The 27,344-nt window shown below is 39.9% G+C and overlaps 1 protein-coding gene across 5 annotated transcripts in view; it reads left to right on the plus strand.

The window, feature by feature from the left end:
• PCSK2 (proprotein convertase subtilisin/kexin type 2) overlaps positions 1 to 27,344 on the plus strand; it is a 101,104-nt gene that overhangs the window by 44,027 nt on the left and 29,733 nt on the right. For all 5 annotated transcript variants that reach the window (XM_083829161.1, XM_083829163.1, XM_083829165.1 and 2 more), the window contains exons 3-6: positions 3,371 to 3,484; positions 5,160 to 5,268; positions 7,534 to 7,571; positions 26,297 to 26,373. In XM_083829161.1, the coding sequence (XP_083685287.1) occupies positions 3,371 to 3,484; positions 5,160 to 5,268; positions 7,534 to 7,571; positions 26,297 to 26,373 (338 nt within the window). The remainder of the gene's footprint in view (positions 1 to 3,370; positions 3,485 to 5,159; positions 5,269 to 7,533; positions 7,572 to 26,296; positions 26,374 to 27,344) is intronic.

The raw sequence follows: 27,344 nt of genomic DNA on the forward strand, positions 1-27,344 counted from the left end.
TCAAAAGTCCATCTTACAAACACTGATTTTCCTGTTTCAGTTAGAGAAATAAGTATTTGAAAGATGACACGGGGGTGCATTGTGGATCCAACTGAGGGCTGGATTCCAGGTCTGATCATGACAGAAGTACACGGGATTTTGGCTGTTATCAGAATGTTCTTCAATGGTTTTCCACCATTCCACATGCAAAGATGTGATCCTAAGCTCTCTCTTTTATGTATTGTTAAAACATACGACCTGCATCATGATATTTGATGCATTTATGTTTCTGATAACACAGGAAGGACTGCTCTTCTTTAGGAAGAAACCTTTAAGAGAGAAGCAAAATCAGATGTGGTCCCTCTCTAGACCTAGTCTCTCTAGGCTAGGGATGAAAGCACAAGTTTTCAGCTGAGGAAAAACGCTATTTTTCTAATCGAGATACCCTGTTGGCAAGAGGACTAGGATTCACTCAAATCAGCTATCTGCTAAACGGGCAGTTCTCCACTGAAATCACTGGAATTGTGTCATCTTTTGCCAGGATAACTTTGCTTGATTGGGGATTTTTTCTGGAATGTATGGATGTTACCAGATCTTGGGACCACATTTTCATCAGGCAAGTTCTTGCTTCTCATGCAGGGTAAGATCCTTACACAAGGCGACTGATGAGGCAGTCTGTAGCTCTGGAGAATGGGAAGGTACCAGGACTTTACCCAAGGCTTTCAACCCATTTCGTGACAGGAAAGCCTGATCTTTCCTGGATGCAATTGTGTGAGTTACCACCTTTACTGAACTTAGGTGGAAAAACCTTTCTGTAGTGTAAGAGGCCTCAGGCTTTCTGAGACTGTTACTCCTTAGATGGTAATATCCTGTACACCGTAGCTCCATGTAAAATATTCAGAAAACAGTCTGTAGAGGGGTTTTAGTTCAGAGAAGGTTATACCTCCTTTTCATATATATTTCCTTGTCTCAGAGAATTATAATATAATATAATGTAATATAATACAAGAAACAAATCATATTTTATTGTAATGATGTAACAAATCTGACAAATGAGATGATCCTGAAGAGTGAAACCAGCCTGTGCTATTTCTGCAAATTGCTCCCCACTTCCTCCAGCTTGTCTTAAAGAAAAGCCATGGCTCCAAAGCCTTGCTTTTTAATTAGAAGAATTCCTTTTGTGCTACATCCTAATTCAGTGCCTTAATGCAGCAGGTCCTGCAGAGCCAGCAAGCTTGCGTGGGAGCACAAACGCATGAAATCTTTTTCTCTGGCATCCCTCTAAGTGAGGGTTGGCTTCTGTTCGTAATTATTTGATGTGGTGACAGCTCGGGGTTTGCAATTGCAAGCACAGAGGCAGGGGTGGTAACGGAGGAAGGCATAATGACAGGTGATTGCTCTGTTGTCTCCATGGCATCACTGAGCCTTATCTTAGAGGTATCAAACAGTGTGCTTATACCTTTCTTTATACAGATACCTGGCACCACTAAGTACACCTCATGTGGTTCCTGCTTAATCACTGTCCTCTTTTCAGCTTATTTTGTTTTAGTTTTTCTTTTCAGTCTTCTCTGCTTTTAGTGAATGTGAACAAGTAATGGAAACACATAGAAATGAAAGCTATCAATTTAGTATTTTATCATTTTGTACCTTTAGCTAAGGAGTTGGAATTCACACAAGTAGACTTTTAGAAACATTGATACAGCCTTTTAGGGCAGATCAGTGATTTCCAGTAGCCTCTGTCAGAGTGGGTCAGGTACACGGTGCCTCAGCCTGCTCCCTGTGCATTGGTATTAGGCTTTCAGGGTTATAATGAAGCAATGTAGCTGCGAGGAAAACAGCTTTTAGCTCCAATCAGTTAGATCCCAGTTTCGTCTCAGCCTTAGGCACCTCACTGAGCGCTGTCTTTTGAGGCTCCCGCTTTAATTAACGGAGATAGAAGGACACCTCTAAGAATGAATCAACTGATCTAAGGGCTCATTTAGCCTTTGGATGAATTTCTCCTCTGCTGATTTTGACGCTACGTGAGTTACTGTGACACAGCAGGGTAACTCCTGTATACATCTTCTTAATCAGAAATGCCAAAGCCACACATGTAGAAATGGCTTCATAAGTTAGGAGATTTCTTTAATAACTGTGTTTTTTTTGTTGTTGTTGTTGCTTTTTTCATTTTTTTTAAGCTAAATGCCTAAGGAAATGTTAATTTTTGTTTGCTGCCTTCTTTCTGCTTCTCAAGATGTTCCCAATTAATGATTTTCAGCTTTTCTGTTTGATCAAGAGGGATGGATTTTTTTATGATGCTGCTGCTGATTTTTTAACAAGATGCTGGGATTATCATGCTGTCTTGGTTCTAGGTGTTAGGCCAAGCAGAGTATGCCAGACTTGAGAGCATGTCTGCAAGGTGTGTTAACAGATATTGGAACAATTACAACCGATTAGTGGTGTCCTTTTGGAGAGTCCTTTTACGTGGGTACAAATAAGATGATTATGGTCTGACATTTGTAGTTTCTGCCTCCAAAGGTATTTGTGTAAGTTTTCTTGTTTTCTATAGTGCTTAGTTATGTTTACACGTGAATTTGCATTTCATAAAAAATATCTCTAAAAAACTGTGTCTGCTTGTGTTTCATAACCAGTATTCTCATGTCTTACACTTTGACCAGTCTTGTCCACTTAGTGGCATTTTCTCATTTAGTTTTTCTTGCCAATGTATTTATTTATCACTTATTTATTGCAAAGATAATCCCTGAAAGTGAATGGCTCGGTAAGATGTGTTTTTGAGAACCTCAGAAGTACAATGGGAACACACAGCCCCAGGTACTTTTCTCCCAACAAATCTCTTTTGCAGGAAAGGCAAAAGAGGTATATTCTAAAAAAGTCATACTCTGAAAATACGTGGATTAAAATCTGAAAAAGTAAAAGACATCATGGCCCAGACATGCATCCTCATTTTATCAATTGCCTGCAGCTTGGAACAGTCATGTCGGGAATTAGTTAAATAATTTTGTCATCAAATAATGGCAGTGGTTTTGATTCTGATGGCTCTGAGAAAGTAAAGCATGGCAAGAAGATCCGTGACACTAATGATGTCTGAATAGGGACTATTTCTTGTGCAGATTCTCGGGTATCTAAAATGCGATCAATCTTTAGCTTTCCTCCAGGTAGGACACTTCTGGGTGTCTCTCCTCTACATAGCCATCTTCTTCCCAAGAATTGTATTAGCCCTTGAGCTCTCTGCCTCTTTGCAAATTTCAACTGAAATCAGCCACAGGTTTGAACAAATAACACACACACAAATAATGTGATTTCATAAGCCTTCTCTCTCCTGAAAACAATGCTAAAAAAATCTTTGTAGTTAAGAACATTGAGCTAACGTTGTAAAAATTAACCCTTCCAGGTAAAGAAAGCCGTGCAACAAGAAGGCTTCAGCAGAAGAAAGAGAGGATATAGAGATATCAATGACATTGACATCAACATGAATGATCCTTTATTTACAAAGCAATGGTATCTGGTAAGTTTGAAAGAAAATCACAGTAATCCTAACTAAATAATTGGCGTTCAACTTTTTCCATGCCATTGCAATGTCTTGCAAGTGTTCTTTCCAATTCTCTCACAAGAACTTGGGAATGGATCCAAGACACTGGCCTGTTGTTTTTAACTGTACCTCTTTTATGCTGGGAAGACCCAGCAAACTTCAAGAGCTAAATTTCATTTCAGTCAATGGAAAGATCCTTAGAAGGCTTGAAAGAGGACTGTATTGGTGTCCTGTGGGCATTCCTGGTGTGCTGATGTGACCCCTAAAACTGCATATGAATCATGTCTTTGAGCTGTTGCCAGGTAAAGCATTGTTACAGAATTATAACAAAAAGTTCTAGTGTACTAACTAGAAAAAGTTGAGGTTTTACTTTTCTTGTAGAAATTTGAATACTGTTTAATTGATTTTCTTCTGTCAAAAGCAGAGCATCTGAAAAGTGATGAATTTGGGCTTTAGGCCAATGTCAAAATAAATTAATGTTTTACTAAGTTGTTGCATTTTTAATGTGTCCCATTTTACAAGGAGAAGTTTTTAGACTTAAAAAATATTTTTTTACATAAAATTAGCTAAGAAAGATATTTTTCCTCTTAAAAATGTGATAAAGTAACTTTGGTGTTTTGACATTGCAACCTATTTACGGTAAAATACTTTGTAAATGTAATACCATCTTGTTCACTTAAGATGTCTCTTTTTGCTAATGAAAAGTGTTTCTTGTTCTCTTTCCTTTTAATGCATGTCCTATGTTTTATGAATCCATCAAATATGTCTGTTAATTTTTTCTAAGATGAGAGTTGCCAGATGAATGAAGGCATTGTTAGCATGGATGGGACTTCATCCTTGACTGAATAATAAACTAAAGTGTGAATTAATTCACTTCTTTGTGGTACTTCAGTCAATCAAAATGTTGCGGTGATAAAAATAACCATATTTTTTATCAAGCTATGCATGTAGGTTTTAGGTTATAAAGTGCACTAAAATGCACTTTGATACAATGTGTCTGACACAAAGTTGAAGTTTTGCGTTTGGAAGAGCAGCATCCATATTATGTTTACCATGGAACTTGAGAAATTTGTGAATGAGACTGGTAAACATGACTAGTGCCTGAAGACAGAGGGGATTGCCCTTTCCCCCGACGTACAATCATATTCACGTACAATATTGGACAGGACCCTTGAAGTTCATCTGCTGAACCTTCCTGCTCAAAGCAGGCCTAATTAGTTTACCAAAGAAGTCATTTCTGACACTAAACCCACTGGTCATGACTTTCAGTAGCTCCCCGCTTTCAAGAAAAAAAGCATTACCTGCTCATTAAAAAGTCCTCTGTAAAACTACTGTAGTAACTTTTGCTAGCTTGACCCACTGCCCTGACATACTTGAGTAGAAAAATCCTCCTTTGGGTTGAACAGATTCAGGGTTTAACCAAATCTTATAAGCCACAAAGAAGTGAATTTACTATTACCACCTTTTTTTTTTTTTTTAAATCCCTGCTTTATTGCAGTAGATATGATTACATATAGCTGTGTACCCCAAAGCAAACTGGACATATTTTGCATACCAAAGATACATGCAAAGGTATAATGAAAAAATCAATGGCTGTCGTAGTGTGTATATCAAGTAAAAAAAATATTCTTCTGTTTCACTGATGTATTAGATTAACACTGGTCAAGCAGATGGGACTCCTGGACTTGACCTTAATGTAGCTGAAGCATGGGAGCTCGGATACACAGGGAAAGGAGTTACCATAGGAATTATGGATGACGGTAAGTGAAGACTGCATGCTAATTTAATATTTTAAAGTAGCTTTTCCCATGCAATCAAAGTCAAAAAAAGATTAAAAAGTAATAATGGATTGCTTATAGTGCTGAGACTTCCAACCTTCAGGGAAAATATGTTACAAAGTCTTCAATAGGGATACAGAGGCATGGATATCCAAAGCACTAAAAGCAGTTTGCTGTTACCAAACAGAGGTCTTCCAGGGCACACTATAACAATCATTAAGCCAAAGGAAAGACTCCCCTTGACTTCTGTAGGCACTGACTGGAGGACATAATTGCCCTGCAAAAAGTACTTAAGAAAACATTTTCTGGGTTACATTATTCTCAAAGTCATACTTGACAGCTGAAATAATTAAACACTTTCATGCTGAATGTCAATAAAGACCTGCATATTAAATACATTACTAATTTGAGGCTAAGTTCAGGGAAGATGAAGATAAAAGATACAGTTGAAGTCACAGCTGCTTTACTCATGGATTCCTTGCTGACGTACAGGAATTCTGTGTAGTCGTTCATCAGTTCTCTCTGGGCTAAATTTTGAAAATTTTATTTTTATGGTGGCTGAACAACATTAAAAATAAATAAAAAGGCTGGATCCACGTATGTTTTCTAGGGTCAGCTGAGGTGTGTCCTCATTCATTTCTGTTCCTCATCTGCTCACTCTTAAGACAGGGCTCTTGGGGAAGTACAAAAGTAGATTCACACACTGTTATATTGATGTCATGAGAAATCACATTTTTACTGATCCCACAGAAGCGGGACTTTGCTTTCAGAATGGCTAGGCATGACTATAATGGGAATCACAACAAACTAATTAAGCTTCAGGTCAAATAAAGCTATTGAGAGGTGTTAGCCCATCAGATATAGCTTTTAGAGAAGGGAGTATTTTGTCTTGTATTCTCTTTCAGTGAATCTGGAAGAGAGCACCTGAATAAAATGTTTCTTTGTTGAGACTTCTGTTGCCCATCCCCCATTTAGATCAACAAGGCTTTCCACAGGTACAAGGGTCCCTTCTTGCAAATCTAATGCTAAGGACCCTACATAACGGGAGGTAATTTTTTCATCAGAACAATAGCAATAACATGCCATTCTCTTTGCAGATAAAATTGACCATGTAATAACGTGTTGGTTGGAAGCACTAATGTTCAAAATGTAACATGAGATTAGTGGCCTTTTCTTTGTACATTTTAACTGGATATGTAATAGGTCAGCTTATCCCATGTGAGCGTAGATCTGCTGCTTCTGTTATTCCATCCACGGGGATATGTATATTTGCCATCTTTGGAAAGATTTAATGCAGTAGCATGAGCATATTCCGCACCACTGCCTTGTTACAGGCGTTAGCATACCACCAAAGTGCAGAGCCACCATTTAAATTCATGCAGTGTAAAATATCAGGGTTTCTATTTGTGTGCGTGCTCTTGATAGCTTTGGGTATGGTATTTTTGTTTTCTTCTCTGATTTGCTTAGAGATCCAGGGGACTTAAGAGTTCCTTCTGGAAGAGTTTTTCAGTGCTTGTAGTGCTAGGTCCGAATCAGATAAGTCCACGAGCTCTTAGTGAATATTTGACTTGTTTTGAATTTCTGGTTTGTCAGCTTTTTTAAACCATGTGTATGAATGCTCACAATCTAAATTTTTAAGTGTCATGATACTGCACCTCATGAGGCCAACACCTCAGACTGCAACCTATGTCCAGATATTTGCTAAAACAGTCTAATCCAACATGTTTCCTGTCATTCACATAGTCAAACGTTTGCCTGAGTGATCTCCCCAGGTCTAGTTTAGGTAATTTTCTGTCTACTTAGTTTATCATTTTCAGTGTTTAAATTACTCCTTTTTTATATTCTGTACTGATCCAGTGCTTGCTGACGTTCATAGTTTTGGTATGCTTTGACACCCACAGCACTTTGTATAAAGATAAATTGTTATTTAAACTAGTCTTACTAAACAAATATGATCTAGTTTACAAAACAGGCCAATAAATTTTGTCACTGAGCACCCCTTCTCAACTGGCACCTGGATTTTGACATAAATGATTTAGAACTCCTAGCTGGGACTGCATCAGAAATGATGCTGCAATTTTTAAGTCAACATGTAAAAACTGGAATCGCACTTCAGTCAATTGCATTATTTGCCTTGATTGTTTTCCTGTGGTTGCAAAGGACTCTTGTTTTGTTATGTGATCATTAGAAAATATTTTTTGGAAACTGTTAACCTTTGGTTTGTAATCTGTCATTATCTTATTGCAGGAATTGATTATCTGCATCCTGATCTTGCCTCTAATTATGTAAGTACATGCTGACCTTTCCTGTAAAACGTGGATTTTCTTATTATTATGATCCCTCTTTGCTACAAAATTTTAAACGAGTAAAATAACAGTACATCTGAACTATTGATCTTACAGATGATACATTCCACATCGAAATAAGCAGAATAAAAATGGGACTGCCTGTGCAAGGAATGAAAAGGTGACAAGGCTTTTTGTGCAGGAATGACAGTGCTGCCTCACATTAAATAAGCTGCAGTTTGCAGTATTGGATTTAGGGCAGAAATGAGTAACCTGGGAATTGGCTCTAAATCCTGCTGTTAAGATGCAGAATGCACCTGTCACTTGGAGGGCCACAAAGCTGTGGGCTGTGGCAATGCTGCTATTGTTCACCATGGCTCCAGCATTTATTAGGTTTTGAAACCTCCAGGAACACCTTAATTTCTTTATAACAGGTGATTTGGTCCAGTGCTCCAAAGCACACGCAGGGCAGATTGTGTATTATCAGCACATGCTTTGTCCATTGATTGTTTCTCGAACCTACCTCAGGCTTACCTTCAGACTTGAGGCTTTTTATCTTTCTTAATTCTTCCTGGCTCTCCGCAGCCCCTCACTGACACTAGCTCCGGTCTCCAGGTGTCTACAAGGGCTCCCAGCACCCTCACACTGTGGGCTGCCCTTGTTATTTCAGGCAGTTCTCTGGCAGTGACAGTCAAGAAGCTGTGGCTCTTTGCCCAGAGGCTTGCAATGTTTCTGCGTTAGGTCTTGCTGTTTTCTTGCAGTCAGTGGCTTTCTCACTAGAAGCCAAGGCTTCTTCAGCTAAACAGCATGGTTTGGTTTTTAATTGCAATTAAATTTAAAAAAAATGGAAATTTTGGTAAAAACATGAGCCATTCTGGAAGAACAGCTCAAAATGAGAAAGATTAAGACAATTCTTCTATGCATTAGTTGTTGCAATTTGGAAAATAATAAAAACTACACAGAATGAAAGCTCATTCCTTGTAGTAAACATCGAAGCACCTTTGGTGGAGGTTATATAGATACAGAAGGTGTTGACTTTGGACAAGAAATTTGAGAAAATCTTTACTGCAGAGGTGAAGTGCACTCTGTATGAACTGGCTTACTAACTTGATAGCAGGCAATTAAAAACCTGTGCCCTAACTGCAAAATCCTCACCCAAGAGAAATAACTCAGTAGAATGCTTCCATAAATTGATACAAATAAAGATGTTATTAAAAGATAGCCTTTGTCTTTGCAGGAATTCTTCTCCGCATGTGTGTTTTTAGCTTATGATCTAGGGCCAGAATGTGCTTTTTACTCACTCACTTGCTTTTACAGCAGCAGGCATGAACAAAGCATGAGAGAATATTCTGTTCCTAAAAAACATGTTTCAAATAAACAAGCTAAACCTGTGTTATCATATCTGATCTAATGTCAATTGGGAACATTTCTGTTTTTAACAGTGAACCTAGGATCATGCCCAGAAAGTAAAAATAGATTTCTTAGTATTACAGTGTTTTTTATTTCTAAGAATATTTTTCTGTTTGATAGATAAATACTTGTCAGGCTTAGCAGAAATGTATTGGTTTTAGAGTGGCAATACTGAATATTTTAGAAATTAATGAAAATAACGTAGAGAATGTAATGGCAATGCGCAGAGGTGATGCTAGAAGTCAGAAAGCAGTGGAGCTGGACACAGACCAAGAACTATTGGGCTGAAAATCGGAGATAAAAAGCTGGCTGGGAGTAGGGAAAACAAATCTGTGATGGTAAATGTGAAAGACCTGTGCAGAGAATGATCTTGAGATGAGAATCTGAAAAAGTCTGTGTGGCAATGGCTTTGACCTAGCAAAGGGTGATCCTGTAGTGGAGCAATGATTGGGCTGTTGGGGGACAAAAGAAGATTGCCTGTCCAATGCAAAATGCAGGGCTGGTCCTGGCTTGGGCAGGGCAGATCAATAGCCAGACACAGGGGAGAAAAGACTGAGGAACAAGTGGTTGGTGAGACAAATAATCCTTTAAGGAGCAGCAGAAGCCCCATCTGAAAGATCACAGTCTTAAAGGAGATAATAAGTCAAATGTTTTTAATACAGAAATACAAAAATATGAGCTGAATATACCAGAGGACATGGCAAGGAAATGTACTGATAAATTAGTACATTATGGGCAAGGTAAACAGTAAAAAGGTAAACTTGGTAACCAGTAAAGCTGCTGGCACCTCCGCACACAAAGCCGGCTGCTGTGGCTGTGTCTGAGAGGTGGGCAAGGCTGTTCCTGCTCCTGCTGCAAAAATCTGCCTTCTCCTCCCCCACCGAAGCATAGCACAGTGGTTGCAGGGCTTGGTTCATCCATGCTTTGCCTCTCCTCCTCTCCCTGCAGGGCTACGCAGGCCTCTTTGAGTCCTAGGAGAGCCTGCTCTGATAGCGTCTACTGAGTCTCAGAGGCCATGGGGGCCTTTTTTCCCAGTAGGCAGGAATTTGGGCATGAACTAAAGACAAGAACTTAAATTCAGCTGAAGGAAAGATTAGCTGAGACCAAAAAATGGAATGAAGTTGGTCTCTTAGGAATGAGTTGTTAACTCTCTTCAGGCCAGCATAACAAGTGCAATCACCCTCGCATGGTTCCTGTACCACAAGTTTGGCATTTGCTGGCATTTGCACTTTGGGGCAGCTTTCTTTTAAGTTGCATTGTTTATTTTTAGGAAATTAAAAGCCTACAGCTTATGTGTCTCTGGTGTGTACATGCCTACATGCCGTGGCAATATCTGTTCATCTTCGTGGAAAATTGGGAACAATTAGAAAGTCTCTCAAAGGTGGTGTTTTCAGCACGTTAGCATTTTTCAAGTATAAACACTTGGCTTTGGTTACTCGGTTTAATTTGGCTTTTATGTTTTTGACTTGCTGGTTTCCTGCTTGAACTGTTTAATGGGGGGTTAGCACTTAGACATAATGGGGTCAGGGAAGAGAAAGTGCTTTCTAAAGACAAAAATCATTTTGTATTTTTTCTTAAACATTTACGAAATATGACAGGACATCCAGGTGCCCCAAAGAAGGGCAATGAAGCTGGTGAAGCTTCTAGAGAACAAGTCTGACGAGGATCGGCCGAGGGAGCTGGGGTTGTTTAGCCTGGAGAAAAGAAGGCTCAGAGGAGACCTTATCACAATCTACAATTACCTTAAAAGAGGCTATAGCAAGGGAGGGATCTGTCTCCTCCATGCACCAGGTGATAAGACAAGGGGTAATGGCCTTAAGTTGTACCAGTGGAAGTTTAGGTTGGATATTAAGAAAACTTTCTTCACTGAAGGGGTTGGGAAGTATTGGAACAGCCTGTCCAGGGAAGTGGTTGAGTCACCATCCCTGGAGGTCTTCAGAAAACTTAGATGTAGATGTAGAGCTTAGTGATGTGGTTTAATGGTGGACTTGGCAGTGCTAGGTTAAAGGCTGGACTAGATGAAGTTAGAGTTTTTTTCCAACCTAAACGATTCTATATACTTAAGAAGGAGCATGCGTGTTCATGGTCTGTATGGACTGCTCTCCCAGCACCCCTCCAGCAAGCTGCAGCACAGCTACTTGCTGTTTGGGAATTAGCGGGTTATTGCAAAGCTGGAATTTTCCATTCTGCGCTCTGAATGCAGAGAGGCTCATTGTCAAAGGATCGATATTTTCTTCCAAGCCTTGGAAACCCTGCAGAGGTTCAGCCTTCAGGAAATTATTTTTTCCCACAAAGAGAACCCTTCATTATGAACTGATAATTAAAAAGCTGAAGCCTAATGTACTCCATGCTTTTCTTTCAACTCAGACTGTGCATATAAAGCCAGCAATTTTCAGGACTGGCTTCTCTAAGATACAGCATCTGAGTGAGAAAGAAAAGTGAAGTAACAAGGGCTGCATATTAGATGCCTCTAATAAAAGAGGAGAACAGCAGTTGCTGGGGTGTAGATGACAAACTTAGGTACATTGTTTTAAAGCAAAACCTAAGGGAGCAAATGGCGATTTGTGCCACGAACATAAATATAAGCTAATCTCTCCCTCACATCGGTTTGTATTCTGGAGCTCTTATACTTGGCCCCGTGTCTGCTGGTGAAGGTCAGTGTAGCTGCGTTATCCCACTTGGAGCAGCAGGGAGCTGATCATCTCAGGCACGTGGATGTATCCCTGATTAGCGGCAGTGAAGAAAATCAGAATCCCACCAAGACACTCAGGCCAGGAGTTAAAAAATTGCTGGTTTCAGTGTCTGAACTCTGCCTGAAGCTAAAAGCTTGTTAAAAAAAAAAAACAAACAACAGGGGAGGGAGAGAACATTTGCTGTGGGAAAAGTGGAGGTGACTATATGAATAGAAAACTTTTTTAAAAAAGAAAGTATTGCTACTTGTAAAATGTGAATCATGTAGCAGTTCTTAGTGATATGTAGTAATATAAGATATTCAGATAAGAAAAAAAAATTGAAATCCATAGAATTATAGAGATGTAAAATGTGTAAAAACATGCAGTCATCCCAGCAGTGTTTTCATTGCTGTCCTTCCCATAACTTTGTGTCTTTTCTCCTCTGTAACATGTGTCTTTCTGGCACACCTTATGTTCCATCTACCAAGGTCCTTACCAGCTGTCACTCAAGCTGCACGCAGGAAGGGATTTCCTGAGCAAAACAGGCCTCGTGCAAGGAATGAGGGAAGACTTTCTGGAGTTACCCCGGGGTTAAATGATGTTTTCTGTCATCTAACACATTTTGTATTGAAATGTGAAGACCTGGTGGACTTACCTGTCTTCTCTCTCCACTTGATTACAGTTCCAAAGACAAAACAGTCTCCCTCACAACTTTTGGTTACTTGTCACCAGCTAATATGATAACAGCTCCTCCTGCCCTGCTGGGAGACACACAGAAGCATATCTTTGGGATAATTATCTTATCATAGAAGCAGTGAAGCAGGGAAATGTTCTACTTCTGTTATGACCTGCAATTTCCATTGTTTGTTAGAGGAACAGAAGCATCATTGAATAATTTTTACAGCCACAAAAGAAGGAAGAAATAGTACAGGCAGTAAAGTATACACTGCAATATGTGCAGTGAAGCGTAGCAGTGGCATAGAGGATCTTCTTTCTTTTAGAAAGTCTGTGTTTCCTTCATTAACATGAATCTCCGTGTGTGCCTTAGCCCTCCCTGTGTGCTACCAAAAGGGCACACAAATTGTTCTGGAGGCTGTGAGCCTGATCTCAGTGATTTGCCAGGGTAAGTCATCAGCATCTCCACTAAAATCCCTGGGCCTAATTGTGGGTTTTTGTAAACTAACAAAGCTCTGTTGACAGCTATTGACCCATGCTCCTCTGACCCTGATGATCTGCCCCACTGAAATCCCAGCTGATGTAATGCCCAAGTCAAACAGTTCACCTATAACTGGTGGCAAGAAAAACGTTGCCCTTCTAAGACAGAAATTTGTTGGAAACCCTCTGAAGACCTTGAAAAGCTCCCAAGCTCTGCACTGTTAATATCAGCCCAGGGGATCCACAGGGAACTTAAAGCCAAACCATAGCAGAGTCCCGTTCTTCCCTGCCTGGCGTCAGTGAGTGATTTCAGTCAGTGTTATGAGATCTGATTCCTACAGCAAGATCTTCAAAAGAGCCTGAGACAGTTGCACTGCGATTTCCTAGTACATTTCAAAGGGTTATTGAGCACATATACTATGCACTTAATGCCAATAAAGCTTTACTGCTAATATATCAAAGGTATTTTATGGGCAAATTCTGCATGCTGGCCATTATTGCTGGTACCTATTTTTAATTGCAATGTCAAAATAACATTTACAGTATCAAAAAATAAAGAACAAGCTGTTTCAGATGGTTCAGTGCATTGCTAATTGAATTTCAGATGGTTTGGTTTCTTTCTTTCTTTCAATTTTTTTTTTTCTTATGTTGCTTTGGGGTTGGGTTTTTTTGCTAATAGGTTTTCTAAAATAAACACTAGCGTAGCAATTAAAAAGTATCCACTAAAATCTGGAATAAATTCATATCACATGCTTCTACTAATGCTTTGAAAATCCAGCGAGCACAGCCTGATGGGTGCTGTTGAAGTCGATTGTGGCAGAAATTTCAAGAAATTGTTAGGCAGAGAAATGGAACCTCTCTCTTGCCAAGCTGGAAGGATGGGTCAAGTGTTGAAATGCCAGGCTGACTGATGCCTCAGCAACAGAAACCGGTGGCCTTCTGCTTGTGCTGCTCACGTGGCTAGGAGGCTGGCTGTAGTGTTTGGAAGATGATCGTTAAAGACACACAAGACAATGATGCCTCACTGGCATAAATCAGAAGTTACTGGGAAGAGAATGAAGTTCTCTGTGTCAGACTTGGCAATTTTTTCTGTTATTCTGTGCAGGATCAGTGTCTGGGCTCATCTCTCTGTTCTGTGCAATCTGTTTTTTTTCTCTGAACATATGGAAGGCTGAAAAAGAAAGGGTGCCTCCTCTGATGAGATCAGCCGGGCAAATGAGGTTCTCTTTGTACTTGGAAGGCTGGCCTGGGTTACCACATACAGAGAGTGTTTCACGTCTTGGAAAACATAATGAGGTCCCTCAAACGGTCCTTTCCTCCTCCCCTGCTCCCAACAGTAGCTGGTTTTGCAGGTACGTGTGACAGTGGAGCTCATATGCTGCAGGCTAAGTAAGGTACAGTTCCTCTCCTCTATCCGATAGCCACTTCACATGGTCAGTGAGAAGAGGAGAGAGACACTGCTATGTAAAGGAGACACCGGTGTCTTCTTACTTCATGAGAGAGAAAAATGTTTTGTAATCACAGATGTTATCAAAGCCTTCTAGCTTTCAACTCAATTAAAAAGATGGAAGAGCCAAAAGAATTTAAAGACTCCTTCTCCTCCATATCATTTCATGTGGCCAGAGGACATAGACAGAGGCTTTTGCTGTAGAGGAGGCTGCAACTTGTGAAGGAAGCACAATTGCCTTAGCAGTAGACGACTTGTGGCATGCACGGAGCCATGTTTGTAGCTGAAAACAGGATTTCTCATACCGAAAGATGTTACCCTAATGGCTTTATGGCTTTGCTAAAGCCCATTATAGGAGATCTGGACCCCAAATAGTTGGAAAGTTCTGGGATTCAGTGCTTAGCACCTGCTATACAGCTGGAGTTGGCCTTGCTCCACTGACGTGGGCCCCTCCAGGCCGCTGCTCTGAACTGGCTGTAAAATCTCCTCAAGGTACGATGCCCTTACAGTAGGAAAGATACTAATGCGTTGCAGTTGCATTTGCCTGAGATTATTTTCAAAGCAATGAGTGCTGCAAAAAGTGTCCAGCTTTCCGCTGTATTATAACCACCCGAAAGGGATAGTTGTCAAATTAAATGCATGGCTGGTGTACAGGCGATGTGACATGGTGCCAAAGATACTCACTTCGCAAGCTAAAGACCACACATTGTCCACAGCATTTATTTTTCTCTATAATCAATGTACTTAATTAATCAGCTGCACACTGAGAAAGTGCAAGGTGGCTAATCACTTTAATCATTAAGCAGTGGTATTAATTTTCACTTGAGGCATCATCCAGGGAAAGTAAACTAAGACTGTTGAAATGAGAAATGCACGGGGGTGGAAGAGAACAGATAAGGACGTTCCTTCATCAGTTCTGGCAGGTGCTTTTGAAATTGGCTTGTGCCTCCCTCCTGGGCTTCTCCAAGTAAGTTTTTCTGGAATTATTTTCTTCTTTTATTTGGACAAGAAAAGTAGAGAAAAGATGTCAGTCCTCACTGTTAGCCATGGAGGGACCTGGCATAGTTTTGTTTTGGTTTTATATTACCTCCCTTTCTGCAGACAAATTCGCTTTTGGAGCTTGCCAGAAATCGTCAATTAGAACAGTATTTTTTTGCTAGCAGAGATGAGTGTTTTATAAACAGTAAATATTTTTATTTTGGTTAAGTTCAACCTCACTTTAAACATTTGGCTTCTGAAATACACTGAATTAAAACAGCAGCAACAAAACACCACTCTGGTGCATGGTCCACTTGGGAGGACAGGTTCAAATACAGAGTTCCCAGGAGGCAGTGCACACCATGTAATTTTACAACAAAGTGCAACAAAATAAAATAGGGAGCTTCTAATTCCGCAGAATGAAAATGCCACATTTTCAGTTGAAAATTTCAAAAAATACGTTTGCAGTTTTTTAATTTTTACATTTTGGATTTCCCAAATCCACTGTTAATTAGTAACCATGCAACTGGTTTTAGAGAGAGAGTTTTTACTGAACCCTTTGGATAAGCCAAACTGGGATAAGACTCCAGAAGAGGAGAGCAGGGAAGCTCGGGAGCCTGCTTTCTTTTGGAAAACCATGCTAGCCTCGGTATGGTAGATAAAGATGCAGATGATCTCCAGTAATTAAATACCTCTCCTTTGCTGTGCCTGTAAGTTATTTTGGTTCATCTGAAATTAGTTCAATTTTGTCTGTCCCGATACTTCATCTTGACGCAGCTGGTTGCTTTGCATTGTTTGATTTTTGTTGTATGTACTTATGTTCTCTGTATTAATATTTTACTTCTCAGTAGATCTTCTCGTATGCTATGTAGGCAGTTAAGATATTTTTAAATACCTGCCCTACTTCAGATTGCTTTAATTTAAATATAATTTTCTTCATTTCTGTTGCATTCCCAACAGAAGCAATAAACATAATGAACATCTCTTACAGGGGAACACAATAGCAGTGCACAATGTCTGACAATACATTGGCCTCATTGAAGTCACTGGTAGTTTTTTCATTAAGTCCAGAGCAGTCAGAAATTTGGCAGATTGCATAAACAACAGGTTTGCAATATTTTTTCCACTGTGCATTGCTTTTTTAATGATCACAGCAAGAGATATAGGCCTCCTAGCTTCAACTGAGCAAATAAGGATACCAAAGCTGTAGAAACGTGACTGCCCAGGGTAACATCTTTTACTACAGGACAAGAGCTTCTATTCGATGAAACTTCTGCTACTTCCCATGTTGTGTAGCTGTTGTTTGGTGGAAGTTAAATGGATATGCTAGTGCATACCTCAGTCACACTTGCTCTTAAGCTTTTACAGAGATTGAGGATCTTTGGAAATGCACATTTGGAAATGTCTCTTTGAGTATGTACAAAGGAGAGCACAAAAGACTGCTCTGTTTAAGGACTTTGTGATTCTGATGCCAGCACATGTGTTTTAGAATTGCTTATTGTAAGAAACTAAATCACTAATTCAGTGTGGCACTTAACTCAGTTGCAAAATTAGTCAACAGTGATAGCATGTCTGACTGATGTAATTGTGAATCTTCCATTCAGACAGCTAATGATGTCTAGGACACTTTTTAAATTTATGTATCCAATAAATTACTGTGGAAACATTAGCTGTAATCAAGCATAATAATCTTTAAGAGAAGAATCTGGAATGATCATGTACTACTTAAAAGCATAAATGGCTGCACTGTATATATTGTATGTGTAGTGTTACATGAGAATATCTGTCCAGAAGAGCCTACCTTCTCTCCCTGAAATTTTGGATTTAGCTGTCCATTGGTTTCACTGACTTTCACACAGAATAAACAATGCAAATGATTTTTAATTAATGGAAAAGCATATAAATTAGTCCATTAAGATCCCTGAGAACCCAGCATGTCTTGCCGGATATTAGTCACATGAATACTCCCCTGGGATGCTCTTAAACTACACTAACGAGGTCAGCATGCAACTGGAATAAAAAAGAGTAGATCCTCAAGACTTTTTAACTCTAAGGCATGTAAGTCAACCTGTTTGCTTTTTGTGACGAAAGACATGGAGATAATGGCTTGCATTACGTTTTCTAAATCTCTTCTCCAAACTTTTCACCTCCTTTTGATTCACCTACAATGCCTTTCTTGTGTCCATTTGTCATCTTCCATATCCATGCGATTTAGGTGAAACACTGCTTGAGCCCTTGTTAAGAGTTGCTTCTTCTGTCAGCTGAGAAACCTTTTAGAACAAGAAAAAAAACCACCACAAACAGACACTTGTCTGTCTTGTCTGTGCTTACTTTCAGGTTTTTTGTTATAACCAGAGTAGTTTCCCAGTCCTCCCCTTCGCTCCCTCTCCACAAGCACCACCAGCTAGGTCTGTCTGTTGTAGCCAACTCCCCAAACCATCGAAGGCACATTGATTTCCATATTCTCCAGAGTTGTCTGTTTTGTAACAGCATGATTGGTGTAACTGGTTAAAGCAATCAGCCTCGAGAGCCTGCCAGTTTTGTTTTATGAGTGCCATTATAACCATATGTCCAGTATTTCTGTACTTTGCTGGAAGCATTGCTGATAATTGATCGGCTTTTACCGACTCTGTGATGCCTCTGTGTGGAGGGTGATGTGGGTGTCAGTGCCTGCTGGCCACGTGCGGCAGCAGGGAAGCATTTGCTGGGAGAGCAAATGCAGCACAAGCTCTTCACCCTGTTTATGTCGTGCTAAAGACCTGTGTTTGAGTTAGTGCTGAGTACTGCAAACTCTGAGCTGCAGATTTTCTTCCACCAATGGAAAAAACTGTCCCTTATCCACCACGTGGCACTTCAGAAAGTGGCCTTTATGTTGGGTGTGATCCAAATCCTGCCTATGGTATTTGGTGGATAAGCCTGTGGCAGATTTTGGAAGGCTTTGGATCAAGCCCATTGATAGGAGCAAGAGAATTTAGCTCCCCTTCTCTTCCAGCTCATCCCTCAAAGAGGCTGTAAGTGCTGGCTGCTATCACAGATCTGCAAACACAACCTTACTGCAGCTCAGCACCCAACACGTATTTGATGTACCAATAAACTTGTCAGCTATTTCTTACAGGATTATAACTAAGAGTAACGGACCTGAACCTCATTTTTCTGCTGCTGGCTTTATACCTCTATTAGTCTCTCAACTTCAGTAGGTCACGCTAATACGGAACAAGAGTAGTCTGAAGGGGGAAAAAGTCCATGTATTGGAAAGGGAATGTGGACCAGGATTTTAATAAGATGGAACACTGAAGCCAGCTGGACTGTGCATTCAGAGTATTTTTCAGTAAAATTCATTTTGCTTTTTGTATTTGTTAACATGATAAAATAATCCAAAGGCTTTTATGTCTCTAGCTACTCAGATGCCATGGTTTTTATTGATACACACCCTACCCCCGAATTAAAGAAACCAAGGAGCTCATTTCATAAGCTGAAACATTAAACCTTTAAATTTGCCACTTGCCCTGAAAATCATTATCTGTAGTTAATAGTCTTAATTTATTTTATTAATTGTATTCTGCATTGTGTCTCTGTGTGAATATTCAGTACCCCTTCAGTATGTCCCCTGCATATCTCAGAGATTTTTGTGCATCCCTTCTGAAAATTAAGGAATTTGGCTGAGCAGAAATATGTTGCATTTTTTTTGTACATAAATATGCTTTTCCCTTCAGAGCTCTGACTGTAAGTAATTAACAACTCGTAGTGAGCTTCAGGTTTTTTCCACATCATCCTCAAAATCGTGGAGCGAGCTAAGAATGCCAAGAGGTAAATTGTGAAGTAGCCTCATTATTATAAGCACAAGTTCATTTGGTTGTTTGCTTTTTAATAAAGACTTATGGCTGCCTTGATTTCTTAAGCTATTTACGACGCCATGGAAAGATGCAGGAGAGAGAAAATGGAGGGTATTTCTATAAGCCAGATATATTTATGAAATTTTGCAAGAGAAAAAAAAATCTCCATTCTTAAAAAAAAACAAAACACAACTGCCCAACCTAATTTTTCTCTGAGTTTTTGTGATTTATTTATTTTTTGTCCTGTTTGACTATATACCTCTGAGCCAAGCAGTAGCAAAAACCAGCTACAGAGAGAGATGGTGTTTAGCTGAAAACATCTAGACTTCCATTTGGTTTACTGTTATAAATTAAGCAGCAGTCACGTGTTGTTTATAGTCAGTTTATTCTCTTTTGGCTGTGATTTCCCTAGTTTAGTTTTTGACCTAACGCCAAATTTTTGAGTGTTAAGGAAATTGAGGTAGAAGTTTTTTTCAGTGGTAACTACATAAATGTCCACTTAAAGAAAGCTTTCTCAGCTCCCTAATAGATCCAGGAGGCTAGAAAGTGGTTTCCTTAGCAGCTAACAGGCTGCTGATGGGCAAGACTAATGACTTGTGGAGACAAATTGGGTCATCCATCATTTCACCAAAATCAGAGCTTCCTCCAAAACTGCTCCATTTTAATACACCAGCATTATGCAGCAAATATTATGGGGAAAGCCACACTTGTCTAGATGTGTAAGACAAAGTAATGAGGAACAACAGAATGATGTTAGCTACACGTGAAATGAAGGGCATCCAAGAACTCTACTCCAGGAATCTTTCATGCCTTTTTATTTTAAATTATGGATTTTGTGGTGGTGCAGTCCACTTGGCTGCAGCAGGTTTGCTTTGTGTTGTGAGATCACCACTGTGGTGTGCTATGTTCTTGCTCATTTTGTGGACAAGCAGAGCCTCTAATGAATACCTGGAACTGGAATGCAAGGACAGTTCATGGGCATCTTGGATACTATTCAGGACCCAGCATACTTCTCTGCTCTGTCTGTTTCAAATGATACCCTGATTTATTATTCTGTGAGTGTTTTTAAAAGGAGGATGGCAGAAAAGCGTGTCGCTGTCTTATTCATTATTCAAGGTATGGCTGAATATTCCTCCTTCTATGATGTGCCTGTAAGAACTGGGTAAAAGGCTTATGCTTCTGGAGGGGGATGACAGCGTTCGCAGGCAGTGAATTCGCTCTTTATTGTTAATATTTTTGAACACAACCTATTACTTTGTGGATGTATTGTCAGTGTTGACAATGTCTTGAATGCAGCTTTGGATTTGCTGGATGGTAATATGGGACACATAAATTGGTTCATGGAGAAGCAGAGCTGTTGAGGAAGTTGTGGATTTTATTTCCCACTTCAAACAAACAAACAAAACCAACCAGGAGCTAGAACAGCAGGCTTCCCTTGGCAGAGAGGGGATGCTAACTGTATGACTACTGACTTGGCAATCACGACTTTTTCATTAATGACCTTTAAGCCTTATAGCACCCCTCCTAGGCAAAATGTCATGTCGCCTCCTCTTTTGCCTCATGGTGAGCGTATTCCATTTTCTCAGGCTTGTGTCTACAAAACTGAATTTCATTTTTCCACCACATGACGTTCAGTGTTATTTTAGTACAGTTTCTCAAAGATGTTATATGTTGTAATCTGAGCCCAGGGGTTTGCTCGCTCTTCGCATCAGTAAAGAGCTTGAACGAGCAAAAGGTATCTTTCTGCTTTAGATCTCCAAGGAATTGGAGTTGCTTGAAGAGGGTAAGACCAGATGCCACCTGCGTTAAAAATGTTTTTCTTGTTCAAAAAGATCCAATCTCTGGGCTAAATTCACCAGTGCTTTAGCGTCATAAATAGAATCAGATTGTGACCAGCAGGACATTTGTCTTTAATTGTTTATCTCACGTATTTTCATGTGATCATAGGCAAATTTCTTGAATTAAGGAGAAAAAGAGAATTCTATGTGAATTACTCTTTAGAGGCTCGTAAAGCCATATAAAAATTTATGAGCTTCCTGCATTATTCAAGATATATAATTTTATTACAGATCCGAGCAACACATGGGACAATTGATTTACAGTTATTGTCATATTTTACAGAATGAATGTTTTACAAAGAAGATTGTACTGCATGTATTTTAAAAAGTAAAAGGCAATTCTTTGGAAATGCCAGTCAAAGCTTATTTTTAAGGAAAGCAGAATTTTATACATGGGCAAAAGTAATCTATTTGTATCATGGTAGATGAAGCATTACTTAGTAATCAGTTGAAAGAATCTCATCATCTGATCCAGTTCTTTATTTGTTAGCATCTTATTGGGGATAGAGATGCACAAAGCTAGAAAGCAAAAGAAGAGATATGCCTTAAAACAGAAGATAATACCTCTCTTTAGTAGCAAAACAGCCATTTCTCTTATATAATAGTCATTGTTTATATATAATTATGGTGACAGATAAACATCAGTTTCTCTTTGCAACAAGTAACTGGTTTTGACTGAACAGGAGGGATAGGACTGATCACATTCTAACGCTATGCCCAAGTCTATTTTCCGTGCCGAAGACTGACAGCACGGACTTGCTCCCTGGAGCTGATTGTCTCCATTGATGGTAGAAAAAAACAACTGAGCAGCTGCCATCGATATTGATAACTAAATACTAGATACTTCAAGCCTACGAGAAATACCTGCTGTCATACTGGTTTGGCATTAAAACTGGAAAACTGAACCACCTGAGTTGAAAGGCAAAATGTTTTAATTTCACTGTGCTGCTGCAGATCCTCATTTGCACTGGTTTTGGTTGCTACCTCATCTCTGATTTGGCAATGAACTGCCCCTAGCTGCATGCTGGGGATTCCAGCCTTTGGAAGAGAATGGCAGATGACAGATTTTAATATTCACTTCCCAAAACACAAGATGAAACACTTTGGCTATGGTCTGAGGCAGTTCGTTTTTCAATCCATTGTTGTACTGGGGGATGGGGGAGGAAGAAGGAAAAAGCCCAACAAATTGGGTTCTTGCTTAGATACTTTGGGGTTTGATCTTTTAAATTAGGAACTTGAAACAGTCCATTTGTACTTGTCACTGCTGTTTCATTACCAGTTCTACTGCTTTCATAGTGTGGGCGGAATATTCGTCCATGAAGCTGAAACTTGCTGCCTTTTCTCAAAGACCCTAATGAAGATAAATCTTGCAGTCAGCAGTTGTTTTCTTTCCAAGGATTCTTCTTAATTTTGCACTTTGTGGATGGTTCCTGCTACACTGGATATTTTTTCCTCTGAGTGCAGTGATCTAAAATCAAGTGAATAAGAACTACAGGATTTGTGTTGTTCAAGTTTGTTTTTAGCCTGCCTAAAGCAACCTTTCCATAGTCTGACAGGTGGCTACATGGGACGTAGAGCAGAGATCCAGGCTGCAGCATGCTGGGCTGAATCATTCACGGAATCCATTTGCCTCTCACCACTCTGGACACAAGTGATATATCTGCACAGTTAGAAGGGCTTTTCTGTCCATAATTCTCTGCACAGGGGAATTACAGAGTCAGGAGTGGTTGATAGCTTCCACAGGGCACTTTTGTGTCTGATGTATTCCTGAAAAATCAGCCTTACCAGCCCCTCTTTGAACTTAGGGCCTATGTGAGTAGGGCTGCATTCTTTCCAGGTGAGGGAGGGAAAATATCCCACAACTAAGTTTAATTTCTTGTCCATACAATACTTCTAGAGTGAAAACAGAGTAAGGAGCTGGCAATATACTGACGTAATTACATTTAGTACCCAGTTATATCATACCCATGTGAAAAAGATCTCAAATCACTGGAACTAAGCTTAGTTATCTGCAGTCTGCACAGTTTCCAGGACATGTCTAGTCCAAGGCAGTAATATAAAAAGTTTATTTAATTTGTGATTGAAATTCATTTCTCTCCAAAGGTTGCCAACCCTAGACTAGACTCTGTGACAGAGTAGGTTTTATCTTCTAATTAAATTACTCCAAAAGAGTAATTGTTTCTATTTTGACTTTACCATAGGAGGTATTTTTCCAGCCTGTCCTGCTAGGAGTAGATACTGCGCTTCTTAACAAAGAACAGGACAGGATCTTCCATTAACAAGCTCATTTCCTTTTACTGATGTTCATTTCTTTTTACTGCCAGGTGTCGCATGAAACCTTGCTCCTTGCACAAATACTTGTCACAGCTCCCCTGGACACTGCAGATAGCAAACGCCTTCTGTTGCTTTGGCAGGGGACATTTGTGCCGCAAGGCCATTGTCACACAGGCCACCACTTGCGGCGCATCCCCGGTCTCCTGTGTGACTTGTCATATCCCACAAAAGGATGGTTGGTGTTACTTCTGAAATTCCCACTATGGTAGAAACAGCCTTTTGCAACCACACAAAGGGGAAGTAGTCAGCCCAAGTTAAGATATCTATTACTTCTTACATTGCTTCTGCCTCTCTTGGGCTGCAGCACCTGATTAGCAAGCACTGTTCTTTAGCACAAGGTCAGATACCTTTCTGTACTGTCTGTCACTGTAGCAATATTTACTGCACCCCAGTGTAAGCTGTGCCCCCAGCATCGTGCTTTATTCCAAGCTGTAGTTACAGGAATACAGGTTACACTTAACAGAAGTACCTGGGAGCACTTTGAAAGCCAGGAAAAAGGAATAGAAAGGTGAAGTGACTTTGTTCTGGTTGCCACAGTGACCCCCAAAAGCTTTAGGCTACTTCCAGCCAGGTGAGCTGCTGCTGGTGACATTCCCTTCATGTTCACGGTTAACACCAGCTGTAGTAGCTCAGCTTCTGTGACACCGGAGAGCACAGCACTGCCGTACAACAGGACATGGCACATACGGGGGCAGTGCAAGAGGCCCAGAGCCATTTAGCCAAGGACCAACAACAGCCAAGAGGGGCGGCTGGGGGAGCAGTACGGTCACCAGGTCAGAGGCTGTGTCGTTCCAGGTTGTGGCCTCCTGGCTTCCAGCATTCATTGTTTTGTGGACTGTTGGAGAAGGAGGAAGCACAGCAGCTAATACCCTTTCCAGATTTATCTTCCATTCATTTGTCTTAAGCTCTTTTTTTTTTTTTCTTTTTTTTTTTCCTAGGGTTTTGACCTCTGTATTGCTGGGGGCCAATGAATTTTGTAACTCATTACATGTTCTGTGGAAAAGTACTTCTTGCTGTTTTCTGCTGCTTCTAAATCTTCCCTCTGGTAATTTCTGTGGATTCCCGCTAGTTCTTGCATTATGAGAAGTACTCAATAACTCCCTGTCCACCTTCTCTGTGCTATTCATGATTTATAGATCACTGTCAAATTCCCCTTCTTTCCCTGGCTGAAAAGTCATATTCTATTTACTCTTCGCTCATACAAATCCATGCCTTTCAAATGCAGTATAAGCAATTGAGCTAATTAAAAGAGGTAAATTAAACATACACCTGAGCACAGAGACTCAGAAGCACTGAGAATCTGTGGCTTAAGATGCCTTCTAATAATTTCAGCTATAGGCTGAAAATGAGGGCCCTAGTTTAGAGATACTGAGAGATCAATAAAGATACTCACAAGGGGATTCAGATATATCTGAGCAGGAGAACAGCATCGAACCGTGTGATTGACATTCTGCAAACCTGCACTCCATTCAAATACTACAGAATATTGTCCATACTGAGTAAAAAGAGCCAGGCTTTCTGAAGTGATGACCCAAAAAACCACTGTGCAGTGACTGGAAAGATACTTAGTTATACCCTCCGAGGAACAAGGACAGCGTTGTCTCTTTCGTTCTGGCAGAAGAGTTTTTGGGAGCTGGGTTTTCTGAATCTAAAATCCCAAGACTTTGGTGCTACCAATGGACTGCCTATTCCTGCACCCCTGGAACTCAGAATTTGCTCAAGGGGAATGTTTTTAGGAGCAAAGCTATTCATACACGAGTCTCAAATTATCTTCAATAGCACGCTCAGCCAAATCTTACAAAGAATGTATGTACATATTAATTAAGAATTAACATAATTCTGTTCCTTGAGTATGGTGTTTATTAAAATATAAACTCTGTGATCATACACTTGAGAGGAAGCTTCTAAATATTTTTTAAAAGCTTAATTTTCAGTCACCCTTTGTTTATGTGTTTTCATTGAGAGAGAAGAAAGAAGATGGCACTTGACTTTCTGAAACTTTCCACTTGGTTCTCAAATATAGCATCGAAAAGTTGCTGAGTGTCCTTTATGCTGCTGATGGGGCAAAATAATGAATGGTTTAGATTATATGGAAAGGAGAGGCATGGGATGGCACTTTCAGAAGGGCCTGAAAGCTGCATTTGTGAAGCTATTCAAGCAACTGAAGGATCAAGAAAATACACAAACGGGATTCTCAGATGTATGTGCTGACCATTAATATAGTTTTCACGCTTGAATTCTGAGAAGTTTGTTCTAAGACATTGAAATGATTGTAGAAATCTGCTTGTCTTAGTAATGCAAATTACTTTTTAAAAGATAATTATAGGATGGAAGATCCCAAGTGTCTGGTAATTTCCATCACTGTTTGAAAAATAGGATTTAGTTTTTTTCCTGCCACACTGAGTAACCTAACACTTACATATGCATGTAGATAGTGGTGAGGTGGTCAAATTAACCTGAAGCTGTACTTAAGATCCCGGTGGATAAAGTACTTTTTGAAATGGTGTCCAGTGTCTGAGCTGATGCTCGCTGAAATGTAACCAATCAGGGCTCTTGCCGAATCTTGGATGGGATCAGAGAAAGGATGACATTTTCTTTCCAAGGGGAAATAAAAACATAAACCACCTAATGAAGTTTTCCATGGATATATTGACTAAGGTATTAGTGTCAGTTGGTCATCACTACTTACAGTGTGAGGTCTTCAGTTTGGAAACTGTCTTTGGAAAATAGCTATTTAGGATCCCCAGTGCTAAGGGAGCGGACCAGAAGAGCTGTGGCCTGCAGTGCTTCAGAAGTAGCCTGAGGTCTCACAGCACATCACGCTAAGCCACCCTGGTAGGGCAATACTAACGGAGGTTTTGCACCCCAAAGAGCATCTTTCCCCAGACTTTCTGGTATGGGAAATGTGCAGCACTACAGGGACCAGCATCCAAATGCATCTCAGAGGTTGAAGAAGAGAACAAAGATTACTAATGACTCCCAGCTCCTGCAATGTGTCCCACTTTGCCCTGCATGTCTGCCTTTCTGCTAAATCCCTGAATGTCTTTGTGTTTTGCAGAATGCCCAAGCCAGCTACGACTTCAGCAGTAATGATCCCTACCCTTATCCCCGCTACACAGATGACTGGTTTAACAGGTAAATGGCTTCCAATTGACCTGCCATTCACTGCAGTTTGCAGAGGAAATGATAAGTATTTGCTGATATTTGTGGAATGTTTGTTTTCTACTAAATGATGTGGTTGCCAAAACAGAAGCTTCAATCTCATTACAGCTTAAAAATTAGAGATTACTTCTAACTCTATTTTTTAGATAATGTCGAACAGTGGTTCATAAGCAGTTTATAAATGGTTCATTATGTTTTTAGATGAAGCTGATGCTTCAGAAGAGTATATATTTGCATTGTTTGTATGGGTGACAGCCACATAAAATTTTCTGCGAGCTAGTCTATGACTTTATGATAACCCAGCTCTGTAGGTTTAATGCAGTCTTGATGGGTTTCCCATCTATTGCATCTGATGTAGTATGACCACTATTTAATTTTAAAGAGAGTAAGCGGCAAGGAGGAATTTTGTGCAACTGGAGCCTGACAGGAAAAGGCTTTGGGGGAGGGAACAGCTTTTTCACTTGATTGTAAACTAAGACTAAAAAGCAGTGTGATGTAAAATAACCAGCTTGAAAACAGTTAAATTTTACATAAGTTCTGAAACATCTATCCTTTCACTATGATTTAAGGGTAGTGTACATGGACAGCATTTAAGGGTTTGATTCTGAGATATTTCAGACTGCTGGAGGAATTAAAGTCCATGCACCATTGACTGGGAACCTGTTCCGTTGGGTTTTAAGCCAGGAATCAACAGTGCAGCTATGTTTGTTGTGTTGTTTCTCCCTAACACAGCGAGATTGTCCAAGACCCACTTTTCCTTCAGTATGTTCTGAACCTAACCACTTTTCAGCTCGTGAATGTCTGGTCCTCAAAGGTATATGGTATTAATATGAATGGCCCAAAAGAAAAGGCTTCAGATTTCAGGAAACTTAAACTTTTTGTTTCCCCAAACTCATTTTTGGTTAAAATAGAACAGAAACATGTTGACAGTTCTTAAAAAAATA

The sequence above is a fragment of the Anser anser genome, assembly GCF_964211835.1.
Source record: "Anser anser genome assembly, chromosome: 3".
NCBI classification, from domain to species: domain Eukaryota; kingdom Metazoa; phylum Chordata; class Aves; order Anseriformes; family Anatidae; genus Anser; species Anser anser.